This window comes from Cyprinus carpio, chromosome B5, assembly GCF_018340385.1.
Source record: "Cyprinus carpio isolate SPL01 chromosome B5, ASM1834038v1, whole genome shotgun sequence".
NCBI classification, from domain to species: domain Eukaryota; kingdom Metazoa; phylum Chordata; class Actinopteri; order Cypriniformes; family Cyprinidae; genus Cyprinus; species Cyprinus carpio.
In genome coordinates this window covers 5494161-5509955 of record NC_056601.1, presented here as the reverse complement: position 1 = coordinate 5509955, position 15795 = coordinate 5494161, and the positions used below count along the sequence as shown (strand labels likewise).

General features: G+C 36.7%; 1 protein-coding gene across 1 annotated transcript; it reads right to left on the bottom strand.

The window, feature by feature from the left end:
• Positions 1-1775: 1775 nt before the first annotated feature.
• Positions 1776-15762, bottom strand: LOC109090292 (V-type proton ATPase 116 kDa subunit a2-like). The gene is made up of 20 exons (XM_042723838.1): positions 14903-15762; positions 14325-14403; positions 13531-13628; positions 12917-13054; positions 12379-12476; positions 11998-12124; positions 11694-11776; positions 11284-11377; positions 7980-8192; positions 7379-7529; positions 7125-7264; positions 6823-6980; positions 6267-6357; positions 5952-6070; positions 5655-5865; positions 5448-5567; positions 5244-5363; positions 4178-4295; positions 3135-3306; positions 1776-3052 (listed from the first exon to the last, which is right to left on the bottom strand). The coding sequence occupies exons 1-20, from the start codon at positions 15017-15019 to the stop codon at positions 2950-2952; spliced, it is 2550 nt and encodes an 849-aa protein (XP_042579772.1). The 5' UTR covers positions 15020-15762; the 3' UTR covers positions 1776-2949.
• Between the last annotated feature and the right edge of the window lie 33 nt (positions 15763-15795).

Here is a 15795-nt window from a genome sequence, read left to right as displayed (position 1 = left end):
CTCCACGGGAATAAATTATATTTTAAAGTATATTAAAACAGGAAACCAATATTAGAAATTGCAATAATGTTTCACAATATTACTGTTTTTTCTTCTGTATTTTCGATAAAATAAATACATCCTTGATGAGCAGAGACTCCATTAAAAAAACAAGGTCAATTATTTATTAGGTTAATAATGTAGGCCTAACATAATATAATATCAAAACAAACTGAAGCATTTAAACTGATAGAATAGAAGAGAATAGAATAGAATAGAAACTGAAGCATTTAAACTGAGATCTGTAAGTTAAATCTAAAAAAAAAAAAAAAAAACGTGAGCGTCAGTTCTTCTATAGCTATCTAAACATCCCTAGGATGTACAGTTTGCACACTACACCTGTGTGACTGTAAATGTCTCTGAGTTTTGTTACCGTTCTGTGCCCATCATCCGCTGTTTCCAGCACTTAATCAAGCCACTCTTCTTTAATACATGATGACGTTTTATTTCACATGTCATTGCGTTTGCGTCGGCTCTCGAGTTGAGCTATTTCGTAGGCTACGCAACCATTAAAATATTCGGTTTCAACAGCGACTCATTTGGCGCACATCATTCCCTTTCTATGAAACTGTAAACCGCATTCACCGGTTCTAACTCTATCGTGATATCAACTCTATAGCGGTTTACCCGAGCATTGCAATTCATTCGCTTTCGCAAATAGCTTTCCCAACTCATTTATGCGTGTGCGCGGCACATTATTTCTTCTGCGCGGCAGCGGTGGAAGAAGTGCGCGGCCGCGCGCGCGCGCAGCTTAGAGGGAACATTGCTCAGGAGTGATAAAAAAGGATTTCTGTTGTTTTGCTGAGCACTATGAAACTGTAGCCCCCAAACTGCAAAGTTGTATAACAGAAACAAATCTACAATATTTATTTTATGTTTATCAAGTTCTAAAGCAGTGGATTCAGACCTGACATCACTGGAGATCAGAATTGCTGTGTAGAATTAGGCTGAAGGTCTTACTTTGCGCTCACGCCACTGTATGTATTTTGTGATAACCATAATTATTATTACTATTATGAAGAAAACAGAAGTAATGATGCCATGCCATCCTAATAAATGCTGTTTTGGTAAAAACCTGAATTTTAACCAATAGGTTTACTTGTAAACAGATATTTTAATTTCAAATGATCCAGCTAGTCAAAGTTTCATTTTTGACAAGCTATCAATGTATGATTATAAATGTTCATATTTTCTATTAAAACTCCCTGACTTGGATACTGGCAGGCACTTTTCATGTCTATATACATTGGTTAGGAATGCAGAATGACTGAAGGGGGGTGTGATGATTTGTGTCGAATTTTAAGTAAACCCTGGTTCAGCAGTGTGTCGGAAGGTAATGCGGCCACAAGAGCTTTTTTTCATCACCAGCAAGGTTGTTCTGTAGGATTTTATGAAGAGATATGTTACTAATTTTAAACAGTTTGTTATAATGCTGGCATATCCTTATTTCGTTTCCATGTCAGCCCTAAAGCATTGAATGATGCGCAATATAACAATTTAGGGTTTATGTTTGTTCACACATTCCCCACCTGTACATTTAAATGTCATTTTCCCTAAGATTATTTATAAAAACAAATAAAGTCTTACATTTTTGTAAAAATAAGCTAAATAAATTGTTTGTGAATTCAATTAGGAATAAATAAAAGTTGTTACAATTTCAGAAAAGGAACAATTAGGTCTTACAAATTAAACGCTGTATTAAAGCCTTTGCTTAAAAATGGTATCAAATCGAGTCATTTAATCAAACAGTTTTATTAATCCAGCTTCACAGGTTTTATTTTATTGTGTAATGTTAATATAGAGCTCATATGCAAAATGTGGAATGTAAATTACCTAAACGATGCAGATTTGTCAAACGATAGACAGAAATCAAAGTACTGTTAATAAATAAAAATAAAATAAAAATTGGAATGAATTCAGTGGCTCACAATCCACACACCAAAATCTCACATTAAATTGAAGAGTTTAAAAAAAGGACCATTCTTGAGTGCAAAAACAGAGTAACTGAACAGATCTGCAAGTTAAAAAAAATCACTAAAAACATCTCCATTTATGATACGATTAAAAAGAAACGACTTTGAGAGTTTCGACCTGAACCGCAACACAATGATACAATGCACAAATGACTTCATCTGAAAAATTAAATCCACCACCCACCCATCAGAATACATTCAGCATATTAGGCACGTAGAAATATCTGAGCCTCCTGTGGGCTAGTAGAGGTTCTTGAGGACAGTTTTCAAACAGAAGAGGATTTGAAACAAACAGAACCTCGTGAAGCTCGATCTATACAGCCAAACAGAAACGAGATCTGAGCTAATCAACATGAAGAATGAACACATTTCATCTGGTTGCCAACATCTGAGAAATACTGTGCCCAAATGTACAAACTCCTGATTGTGTTATATCTGTTGTTATCCAAGCACAGTTCCATTCAACACTATGCATGAACTACATGAGCCATACTCATGTTTCAACACTGTGGAGGATGAAAATGCTGGAAATTAAACAAGCAGTTAAATCACTTGCTCGACTGCCAATAAACAAAAAAAGTTAAACCTTAAAGTCACTCATGGAATGTGCTCAGCTATGGAGAGTCAACAGGTACGATAGAGAAACGATATTCACAAAGAGCACTTTTGTGAAGAGCTAATACATTCAACACATAAAAAAGCACTCAAGAGTCCTATTTACAGTCCAGAGCTGTTGCTTTATCTCAGCGTGTTTGTGTAACGATCGCTTGTCCCAAAGTGTTCAAGCATCTGATGTGGCTCAGTTTTGTCAATGCTGATCTGGTATCTCCATATAAAGAGTATTTGGTTGAAGCACTTTGGCATGTAGTGCAACATGTGAATCTGTTAAAATGAAGCTCACAGATCTGCTCTGGTCTGGTGTTTAGCGTGCCATAGTTCACAACAACCCCTCGTTTTCAAAGCTGGTGTGCAAGAGAGAGAAGGCAAATGGTACAAACTTGATGCCAGCGCCGCTATAGAACTTATTCTGGAACTCCACCCTGAGGAGAGAGAGATGATTTCAGTTTGAATCATTCAGTATAGATTCATACTGTTTGAATATATACTGAGGACTGTACTGACCAGTGGAGTCTGAGGGCATGAAGGAAGGCTGAAAGTCCCTCCATCACCAGCAGGATGGACACAGTGAGGACAGCAAACAGACCAAAAACAGGCACCAGGAACACAATGCCCACACTGGTGTCCACACGCAGACCGAGCCGCATCACCATCGCCCACAACACTTCAGAGAGCTCTGGACCACAACAAAACATGTTCAGCATTCCTTTATTATAAATAAAGCCGTTTGTTTTTCCAAAAACAATCATTTACAGGTCCTATATATGCAAAAAATTTCACCCAGTATTTCTGCTGTAATTATGATAAAGCGGCTTGTTTCAAACTCTTTTATTAACACACATTGGATGTGCTGAATATATTAAATTAATCACAAATTTAACTATAAAACTGTATAGTCGTCAATAAAAAAAAGGGAAATATTATGTCAGTTTACATTTGTGTAACATTTCATTTTATTTGTAATAGATTATTTAAAAATAAATAAATAAATAAATAGATTAGATAATCATTCAAGTAATGCTGGGGCAGTATTACAAAAAAAATTGAAATACAGTATTTGTAAGAATTTGGTTTCAAGGTATATCCGTGTATTTTTGAATTTGCATGCCTGGACCTTTGTATAGGTTTATAGTGGAATATTTTACTGTCAGGATTACATTTAAATATATATATATATATATATATATATATATATATATATATATATATATATATATATATATATATATATCTATATATATATATATATATATATATATATATATTGTAACGGTAAATACAAATTTACTATCAAAAACTGTGGTAATAAATTTATAAACAATTTAGTTCATATTTAAAAATTTAATCAAATGAATTTAGTGATATTTCTTAAAAATGATGTTTTCAGTATTATTATTACTATCATTATCATAATTACTTTTAAAAGAACATTCTATTGTTGAATTATTAGACAAACTTTTATTTTGGCAGGTTTTAATGAAGACCTTTGATTTCTGTGTGTTTTATAAACTATCATTATTTACTGCACTGAAGGGTATGTTACTCACGGGCATGTGCCAGGCTGAGAGCCCACAGACGGAGGTAAGACGCAGTGTTAGAGATGCAGCCCAGGCAGTACTCTATAGTGTGGATGGACTGATGGAGGAAGACATCAGCAAAATCAAACTGGGAAGAGAGGAAACTTTGTAAGGCTCAGAGGGAAAGTAGTTTATTCACACCAAATGATGCACAGAATTAGTTTGAAATTAGGGGTGCGCAATATGAACAAAATCCTATAGCACGATATGAGTCATTTTATATCACGATAACAATTTACAGTATATCACAATATAGTTATTTTTGCGTTTAATATGGTTTTTATGTTATCAAAGTTTTTGATGCCATAGAATTTTCATAAATTGTCACCTGTGTCAGTATCACAGAAAAACTAATTCAAGCCTAAAAAAGGAAAAACTCAAACTCACTGAAGATAACTAATTTCAAGCAACAGGACAAAAACTGCAATAAATAAACGCTCCATACATTGTAGAAATTAATCAAAAACACTGCATAGTTTCCACTGTATAAATTAAATTTCATATTATTTAAGTTACATAAGTGATTTAGTCAAGAGCAGTGAGAAATTTCTCTCTTTTGTTGTTTGAGTAACATGAATGACAGACAGCAGGAATATTAGACTGCTGTCACTTTAAGAGCTGCCCAGATCCAATATACTGTTACACGTTTTCTTTCAGCTGTTTGCTTTCACTTAAGACCTAAATTACTGTGTTTATGAGAACACTTGCAAAGACAGGCATTTTCATACATATGTGTATTTAACCGTACAAGGCCAATAAAGCAACAAAAATACTCGCATTCACTATGTCCAGCAGATTCATGCAGGATTTATGCAGATGAATGGTCTCATAGACAGTGCATACATATATAATGCTGTTCTTTGCATTTAAACAGCTTAAAATCACTCATTTTTAAACCTCAATGTTTAAAAACGTGCAAACGATACATTTCGTGACCACAGTGCACCACAACTTGATGTGAGTGCATAACCGCAGTAAAGATGATAGTCCAAAATCTCGACCGGTATATAACCCACCCCTATTCTGAATGTCTTACCTCCTCTGATTGGCTGTCAGAGCTGGAGGAGTGGCTGTCCAGACTGGTGCCCTCTTCCATATCATGAGCATGCATGAGAGAGAGCTCCTCCTCACTGCTCCGCCGTACACGCTGATAACCCTACAGAGAAAGAAACAGAGAAGATCAGCCAACGGCCTTCAGCCAACTGTAGAACACACACCCAGACAAAACAAAGATCCTCACCCGGTACATGCTCAAGTGATTTCTGCCCTTGTGTTGCCAGTAGAGGTAGAGTGGTTTGCCCAAGAGTAACACAGGAACAGAGAGCACAGCCACAATCACCAGGAACACCTGAAACCCAGTCTGTGGGAAAGAGCGAAAATACATGTAAAGAAACACAGAGGTGCATGTAAAGTGGAATGGGTGCAAGTACGGTTCTTTCAGTCCCACCTGTCCTGGGTAGAGGGGTTGACTGGAGTCCGCCTGCATCAGGAACATGTTGATGAAGTGGATGAGAATGCTGGGAGCTGTCTGAGAGTCTCTGACTGTGAAAAACAGCCACTTATAAATGATCATGAAGACCAGATAGCCGAAGAGGCACAACAGGAAAAGCAGCTCAGGAATAAATATCAGGTACAGATTGAATGTCCGTCTGAAGTGCCTGAACAGATGAACATGAAGTATTAGACGGATCATAGTATTTCATTTGAAATGGATCTATCCAAAAAATATTTTAAAATGTCTCACAGGTGATTGAAAACGCCAAGGACGACTCCAAAAGTCATGTGGATTATTCCTATGATCACAGACATCTTCATCTTATACGAGTTCAGGAAGGTGAGACGGTTGGATGCCAGGTTCCAGATCTACAGAGTGCAAATAAAATATTATTAAACTTCATTTTAAAAATAATTAGATATTTTATAACGATTAAAAAAAATCATAGCTTGTCTTTCACCCATGGAACCTTTCACCCACTGTTACTAGTTTTTATGGTGATGTGATAGTAAGGTAATTTGTTTCATTTGATAACACAGTAATAAAATCAAGTCAGAGACCTACCGGGTCAATGCCCAGAGGATAGGCCCCTTTAAAGACTCCTGTGACGTTTGGATCCAGTGCAAGGAAGCTATTTGAGCGGAGTGTGCTTGGTTGGGAGAAAGAGAAGATGAAGATCACATTAGAGTCATATACTGTACATGAGAAATCTCTGTGCCTGCTGTAATTCCCTACGGTGATAATCTCCACAAATTTTTCCCATCAGAATTTTGGACTGGGTTGTAAATTTTTATGTAAATAAATTTCTTTATGTAAATAAATAATTTATTATTTGATTTCATCTCTATGGAAATAAACAGCAAAGGTTGTACCTACATTTCAAAATAATTGTTAGATACAGCTATGGAAAAAATTGAGAGGCCACTGAAAATTCATAGAATTCATCTGAATTTGCCATCTATAGGTATGCGTCTGAGTAAAACAATTTTTGTTTAATTCTGTAAACTACTAAATAAAATTTCTTTCAAATTTTAAATAAAAATAAACTGTCATTTAGAGCATGAAATAACAGTTGGTCAAAATAATGCTGTACACAATATTTTGTGCTTTGGACACTCACCTCCAGACTCCGGACACAAACATAGCGCTGACGTTCCACCCCGAGCCGAACAGGTTGAGTGATTTAGAGAAGCAGTCATTGTATATTAATCCAGTGTAGACTGAAAATATACCCATCAACAGGATGATGTAACGGCCCTCGAAAAAAATGTTCCAGATCTAAAAAAACCACAAATGTTAATCAAACCATAATAAAATTAACAAAAACAGTAAACTAATACTAAACTCAATAACTTTTAACAACTATGTCTACATGAATTTCAGAAGAAAATTAACACTGTCATCACAGCACGCTACATGTACCTCATTTCTGCTTTTCTTCAATTTGCGGTCATTCTCATAGAGAACCATCCACAGAGCAAACAGCGCCATGATGATGCCATGCCCGAAGTCTCCAAACATCACAGCAAACAGGAAGGGAAAGGTAATGATTGTATATGGAGCTGCGAGGAGGTGTGATAAAGAAGGAAGCTTACATATCTCATGTATGAAGCATTGAGGGCATGTTAAAGCTGCGAACGTTAAGTTAATTTTAATGTTAATCGCTATCCTCTCACCTGGGTTGACCTCTCTGTAGCTGCTTACTCCGTAGGCATCCACTATATTCTGAAAGCCTGAGGTAAACTTGTTGGTGCGTATGAGGGTTGGTGGAGTGTCATTGCTTGGGATACGATTGACAAATGAGGGAACTGTGGCTCCACTCTTCCTCTGAAGGAACAAAACAACAGTTAAATGGATAGTTCACCCAAAAATTTACATTTGTGCATCGAAGACTGACACGGAAGAGAAGAAATTATTGAATAAAAGGCGTCATTTTTCTTCTTTTCGCACAAAAAGTATTCTTGTAGCTTTGTAAAATTGCGGTTGAACCACTGATGTGACAGACCATTTTATCAATGTCCTTACTACCTTTCTGGGCCTTGAATGTGTCTGCTGCATTGCTGTCTATGCAGGGTCAGAAAACTCTCGTATTTCATCAAAAATATCTTAATTTGTGTTCTGAAGATGAATGAAGGTCTTGCAGGTTTGGAACAACATGAGGGTGAATAAGACAGAATTTTCATTTTTGGGTGAACTGTCCCTTTAAGAGATATGTGCACAATTATTTATCAGATGTTTCTGAATTCATGCACCTTCGAAATAATGTCAAGTACTCACCGATCCATCCTCTAGAGCTCTCCGAAGAGCGGGCAGATCATTTACGGGACACCACACCTCAGCTATGAGGCACTTGTTTGTGACATCAAAACTGCAGAGGTTAAGGATGTGATATATGGCCTTCATTTTCTTAACCTGGATCACCCAAACGAACACGGACTCTGAAGCCTTGATCAACACCTGCCTCAGGTAATCCTCAGTCCGGTGAAGAACCTACGAAGAAACAATGGTTTCAAGAGCATGTTCAGAACTATGTCAGGCTAAACCATTTCACATGTAAAGTGTTAAACATAACAGAGAGTGATTCAACCAGAGGGCTTCGGCAAACTTCAAAGTGGGCAGCAGGATGACTTAAAATGAATGAATTTACTTATCTATTCATTTATTTATTTTTAAATTGTGTACTAATGTAAAGCTCTGTAATAATATTAATTACATGCTTTACTGAAGAACATACAGTTTATGAAATTTCTGGAATCACAAAATTAATGTAATATATTTATCAGTTATTGTGTGGATAAGATTTTGAAAACAAGCTTTTTGTCATAAATATTTTAGCCTGTATGGGGAACTTAAAAGATAAATGTGTTTTCCCCCAAGGTCAACCATACATGGCATTTTGTTGCTCTGGTTTCTGAACTGTGTTCTCAGATCAGCATGCAGTAAAAGCATTTTGCTGTGCTCTTCAACAAACAAATCTTCAATCAATCAAGGAAAAGGATTTTCTAGGCCCAGAAACAACCAAATTTACTTTTCATTTATCTTTTCATAGGTTTTGAGAGGAACAGTGAGTAAGAACAAAGTATCAAAAAATAATTTAATGGTGCTTGTAGTCTGTGAGAAATTTGTCCACAGCCTAGACCTCATGAACATCATGTGCTGAGTTGGGCCACTAACACAATTTTCTCTCACTCTTTTACAGAGCAGTCACAAGCAAACTTAAATGCCCTCAAACCTATCCTGCCCCCTTACATTCCTCCACTGCATGGCTGTCTAGAACTGGTAAGAAAGATTAGTTACAACACTAAACCCAAATGATTCTAATGTAGATTCTATTATGTACACTTTCTGCTCTTTTGGTTGGAGTATCTGAAGTACCATCATCTGCTAAAGACAGACAGAACGCAATCAAACCCTTCTACAGTTGCAGCCCAACATATATTACTGTGCATTTCATTACTATAATTCCAGTGTTAAAGTGTCACATCCAGGAATTTTCACTTTACTCAAGCACTACTGAAACAGTAAATCTGCACTTTTTATTCAGTTAAGAAAATAGATATTTTGTTTCTCTGAACTAACAAGTGAGATAATGTTTGGGTGGATTTTATTAAACTTTTATTGAAAACAAGCAATAAAATCTTGATTACAATTAGCTGCTGAATTTAACAATGTCAAGTTACAGTTTCTAGGACAGAGGTTTCAGTTTAATGTGTCTTACAGCCTTCCCTGGTAAGGACAAAACTGTGGTTATACAGGATGCTTGAACATTTTGCGCATCAAAGTTGGTTTGAGTCAACCTCCACTGTCCCCCATTTCATCAGTCAGTTTCAAAAAACCCTAACAGTAAATGACTAATCACACTAAAGAGATCATACATGTGGAAGTCGTGGCCTAATGGTTAGAGAGTTTGACTCCTAACCCTAAGGTTGTGGGTTCGAGTCTCGGGCCGGCTAAAGCACTACTGAGGTGCCCTTGAGCAAGGCACCGAACCCCCAACTGCTCCCCGGGCACCACAGCATAAATGGCTGCCCACTGCTCCGGGTGTGTGTTCACGGTGTGTGTGTGTGTGTGTGTGTGTGTGTGTGTGTGTGCACTTAAATGCAGAGCACGAATTCTGAGTATGGGTCACCATACTTGGCTGTATGTCACGTCACTTTCACTTTCACCCTCATCATGTTACACACAGTCAAAGCAAGAAAAAGTGTGTGTGTCAAACTGTAACAAGGATGAAACTAGGGGTGATATGGCAAAAATATATCAGGATTCTATCACAATACTTTATCATGTTGGTTTTACTATTTTGCAAGTTGTCTGGGCATTACAGCCAAACTAATTTCCATATTATAAAGACAAAGCATTTCAAGGTAAAAAAATATAAAAAAAAAGAATGGCGGATTTTTTGACTAAGGTGGGTGAAGATAAAAATCTTTAATTATTTTATCTGCTTTTAAAAAATAAGAACAAAGATACACGTTACAAATACACATAATATACAAATAAAACACTGCTTTTTTTTTTAGGTACAATACTCAGTAGGAGCATTCAAGAAATTATAAAATTAAACACTATATAGATTTATTATTATTATTATTATTAAAGCAAAGCAACTATATTAAAGTTCTTCAGTCAAGAGTAGTGAGTGATTTTTCTCTTTGTGTTTTGTTGTTTTATTAATAAAGGAATAGTTCACCCAAAAATAAAAATTGTGTCATCTGTCTGTCAATTCTGTCATAGTGTTTTATTTTTATACCATCATTTACAAAGTTGTTTTAAACCCGCATGAGTTTCTTTCTTCTGCTGAACATAAATGTTATTTTGAAGAACGTGAAAAAACAAAGAGTTGCTGGTGCACAGTGTCTTTCATAGTATTTTTCCTACTATCAAATTTAATGGGGACCAGCAACTGTTTGGTTACCCACGTTTTTCAAAATATCTTCTTTTGTGTTCAGCACAATAAAGAAATAAATACAGTTTTGGCACAACATGTGAGTGAGTAAATAACAACAGAAATGACATTTTAGGGTGAGCCATCCCTTTAATGAAAGTCGGCAGCATGTTTAGTACTGTCCCTTTAAGACCTGCACGTATCCGACTTTCTCTCAACTGTTTGCTTCCATTTTAGACATAACCAATTGAGTCTATATGTAAACCTTGTGTATTTTGACAGTATTAGTGCAAAAGCTAACTTAGTCCAGTAATCAAGATCTATTTGACAGGGATTTTAGTCCACGTGCTTCGGCTGTAACGTTACCCCCTCAGAAAAAGTGCACGTTAGAACAGTGCATGAATTAAATGTTTAATGACTCTAAAGCAGATGAAAATAATGTACTTTTGTGACTGTGAATAAGTGCAGTGTCCTGTAAGAGTAACTGTATTGCTGAGTCAACACTGATGTGAATGTATGTCGCGTCGTATAGTATCTTTAGACGGACGCTCCAGAACTGCAGCTGATAGAATGTGCGCTGTAGCACAATACTATGATATTTCTTCAAAAGCACATGCTGGAGATATTTTTATCATCCATAATCAAAAATCATCATATCACACACCCCAAGGTGAAACCAAGCTCATCTGGACTCACCGTGTGCAAGTCCTGAATGCGTGTGCGGAGCCCCTCCACCACATCTGTCCTCTCCTCATTACTGTTGGGGTATGGGTACAGATGACAGTGGTAGCTATGGAAACAAAAACAATATTTTAAAAACTCCAGCACTTCTACTTTCTCTTAAGAACAAAAAAGCTCTGAAAGAATTCAAATAGATTATGAAATGAAAGCATGAAGCTTCCCCTAAATGTAACAGGAAACAAGCTATTTATAATCTTTATGAAAAAGGAGCAGCTCCCTGTTTGTCACTGTGACACAATCACTTAGCGCAATGGTGGTTAACTGCCCCAGATATGTGGCAGCTTAGCACAAAGTTATTTAAACCAGACTGATTAACAGAATAGTCTCAAGTAGAACATAGGAAGTTGATTTAAGAGCTAAGTTACCAGTCACAAATCTTCTTAACTTTCTGTCCAATCTGATCTCCCCAGTAGGAGATGAGAAACACCACACTCCTGGTTGGCTCCCCCTGACATAACAGACAAACTCGAACATCTTAGATATTACGATTTTTATTAATATTATTATTTTTAATTGAAGCAAGCATCCAGCATTACAGTAAAGGCTTAGATCAAACTGACCACAAGAAAAGAAACAAATGATTAAAAAAAATAAAATTTAACTAAACATTTGTGTTACCAAAAACAACACATAAAATCAAACTATGCTGGTGATGCCAACTAGTCTCACCGTATCAGGGTCCTCCAAAAGCCCATCTACCTCTGAGTAGCTGAGGATGGTGTAGCCCTTACACACTCTCCAGAGCATTCGCTCAAACGCCTCGACTTTTACGCTCTGGATGAGCCCAGAAATGAACCTGTGCAGGAAGGACAAGAAGAATATGAGCTCCACTTTACAACACAGGTTTTGTGTGCTTCTAAACATGCACACAAGAAGCAGGATGTTAGATAAAAAAGATGATTTTAAAAGAAAGATCCGTTTGCATGGAAGATGTGCAACAGGAAACTGTGGTGATGATGAAAATTCTTTCACATTAACTGTTGGTGAGCCAAAGCAGGACATGGGCAAGAGCAGTACACTTTCAGCTTGATATTTTTAAACACAGCTCACCCAAGCTTGGCTCCAAGCCTCTGCATGCTGGTGTAGTCCATCATGGGTTCCTTCTCTAGGAAGGGAAACTCTTCATACTGAACCTGTGACGGCTCCCTCTGCTCATACACAAGCAAAAACCCAGCAAGAGATTAGATTCACACAACACCTCGGTGATCAAGAAGAAGAAGTCAAGGGTTAAGCCTATTTGTAAAGCCACTGCTGGCTCCTCGCAAAGTTCTGGCAGTCAGTGAACATCAGGTGACTCCAAATCACCTGCGGGATTCCCACAGTCCTTTTCTCTGGAGATGAATTCCTCTCAATTACACCAGAGAGGTCGAACATGATACCAAAGACATCAACAGACACAGAGAAACAAAAGCCAAACTGCAGACAGTAAACTGAGCAAGAGTTTCAAAGATATTTGATTTATAAAGAGCTGTTTGCTTAACAATATTACGAAGAACAAAAGCAGGCTAAATCTTTCCACCAATCAGACTTTCCTGTTTCTTTTGCTCAAACATATGTTCCTAACATTTGACGGAATCACATGACCTACCTCTGCACTGCATTGCACAAAGTTGCGTGTGATGCGTAGCATGTGTGTGTACTCAGTCAGTTCCAGAAGGTTCTTCTGGAGTTTCTCCTTGTTCCTGGTGACCTCACTCAGCTCCAGTTCCAGTCTCTGAAGCTGCTCCTAAACAGAACACACAGGAATCGGTAATAACTAAATATCAGCGTCATATATCAGCGTTGTAAGCAGTGCACTGACATTGAGGAAAGTGTTCCTGAGAGAGACCTAGCAGGGAACTGAAGAAAGGGATTTCAACGGCATCCAATACATGCGATTAAATGATTAAATAAAGGCATGACCAACTGATGAATATATTCAGAAAAAAAGCCAATAGGCAAATATTTTATATTTACATTTTGAATGACAAACATTCTATCAGCAGACATTTTCAAATTAGATTTTTTTTTTTTTTTTTTAAGTTATCTTTATAGCTCCACTGTGTTGTTAAAATTATTGAACAAAATGTCTTGAACTGAGCTAAGCAGCCTTAAAAGAAAAAAAAAACAAGCAGAAACTAGGCAACTGGCTGTGAGAAATGTGTCTGAAAGACCAACTAATCACAAGAGTTAAACAAATGAACAGCGCTGAACTGAGCTCACCATTATGACCATCACATGCTTGGGTAATGGTGCAGCTGGGTTCACCTCCCCTTCTGGCAGTGGGATGTCTTCTTTTTTGATTTCCCGCAGAAGATATCCTGTTATACAAGTCCACTTTGAGTTCATTCTGTTCATTTACTTTGGGGGATTTTAATTAGCTTTAATGTCTGTCTCTGAAGGGCCATCACATACCAATCTTAATCTACTGAATTAACTTGAATGCACTGTTTATAAACTCTATCAAATTAAATAACCTAATGGTCCTGCCCATCACTCATTCACAAATATTTTAAATAAATATTCCTATTTGTACTACTAACTAACTGTTTTTGCTAATAACTCAACCATTGTGAACATGCTTTGTGTTCAGAAAGTACTAAGAAAAGTACTTCATTTTGAAGTATGCCCTTATTAAAGAATTTAATGAATTTAAGTTAATCAAATACGTTTAATTTAGTGCTGTCAAATGATTAATCGTGATTAATCGCATCCAAAATAAATTTTTGTTTACATAATATGTGTGTATACTTTGTATATTTATTATGTATATATAAATACAAACACATGCATGTATACATTTAAGAAAAATATATTTATATATATTCTAAAATATAAGAATAGGAATATATAAACGTAAATATTTTCAAAATATATACTGTATGTGTGTGTGTGTATTTATATATATACAATAAATATACACAGTACACATACATAATGTAAACAAAACCTTTTATTTTGGATGCGAATAATCGTGATTAATCGTTCGACAGCACTAGTTTATATTAAGTTTTTACCCAGAATCCTCTCCATTTCTTCACATCTCTTGATTTCATTGACAAACTTCCGCTGAAAAGAGTTCACACTTGGGTTAAGCTGGGGAAAAAAAAAGAGAAAGAAAATATATATCAAAACAGTTCCAGCATGAATGCAATATTCTACACATATTCAAAACACTCTATACTAATAAATTCAAAACAATACATTTAATACCATTTAATGTAATAAAAATATAATAATTTTAATAATAATAATTCATTGAATTTCTTACACTTACAGTTAAACATTATATAAAACTATGTTTGTCAATGACTTTAAAATGAGAATAAAGAACACTGGTGCAAAGTGTGCCAAAAATTAATGCATTTTTGAAGCATACCAACAGTTTATGTGGGAGCACTTATGTTATTCCAACAAATGAACGCCGTCAATTAAAGATGTAGTAATGTGTGGGTGGTCTAGTGTGATGAGTATAACTCGACAGCTTTCATATCACATCGATAGAAAACGTGCGTGAAGCTGTCAGCTCAGCACAAGCCAAGTTACTATTTCAAATAAGAAATACACATAAACCAGACGCTATACACCGACTTACGTCTCTGAACTCCACCAGCCCGAGTTCGCCGAGTTCACTGATGCAGTCGTAAGCGGATCCGGACTGCAGAAAGATCTGGGCCAGACACATTTCTTCACTCCGAAACAACGAACCCATCCTGACAAAAACACGTCTTTCAACACCAGAGTGGGGTTAAGAAGGGTTAAATTAACCGGGCGGTGATGTTTAGGGTAAATAAAATCCTACAGGTCCGGGTTAGAGGCTGGATGTACTCCCTCTGTGGGGCGGACCGAGCTGAATGGACCGATGGATGGATGTCAGCGCTGTGGCTCTTAACTCCAGCCGCTTTATCAGTGACACGTCTCCCGTCTCCAGTCCCAGCAGCCACATCTGACCACTGAAAACCCCGCTGTTAGTCGTTATTCTAATCAAATCCAAATCTCCAGTACTGCTGTGTCGTCCATCCCTTGTTAAAGTTCGGTTGAAGTCCTTCAGAAACGAGTCTGAATCCGCCTGACTTTCCTCAGTAATTTGCGCTGTCTTCGTATCAGATAGCAGCGAGCTAGACAGCTGCTATCGAAGGTGCTTGGCCTCTCATTCAATAATCTGTCAGTTCATCCCCCGGTGATAATTTTAAAGACAATAACTTAATGTTTAACAGCACTTGTTAGTCGTTTACGCTTCTTTCTCTCTCTCTTCCGAACACGAACCTTTCCAGCCAAAACTTCTTGGTCCGTCAGAATAAAGACTCAGCGTTTACTTTCGCCAGTTGAGGTACACTTCAAAATAAAAGTCCCAGCTCTTTTGCTCTAGATAAAATTAAGCGCTGCCCTGGAATTAAATCAAATTAAACGTTTAAACGCAAAGCATTTTGAATATTATTTGTGGTCTTAATTTAAGTAGTATATTCAAAACAATTAATCTTACACAGC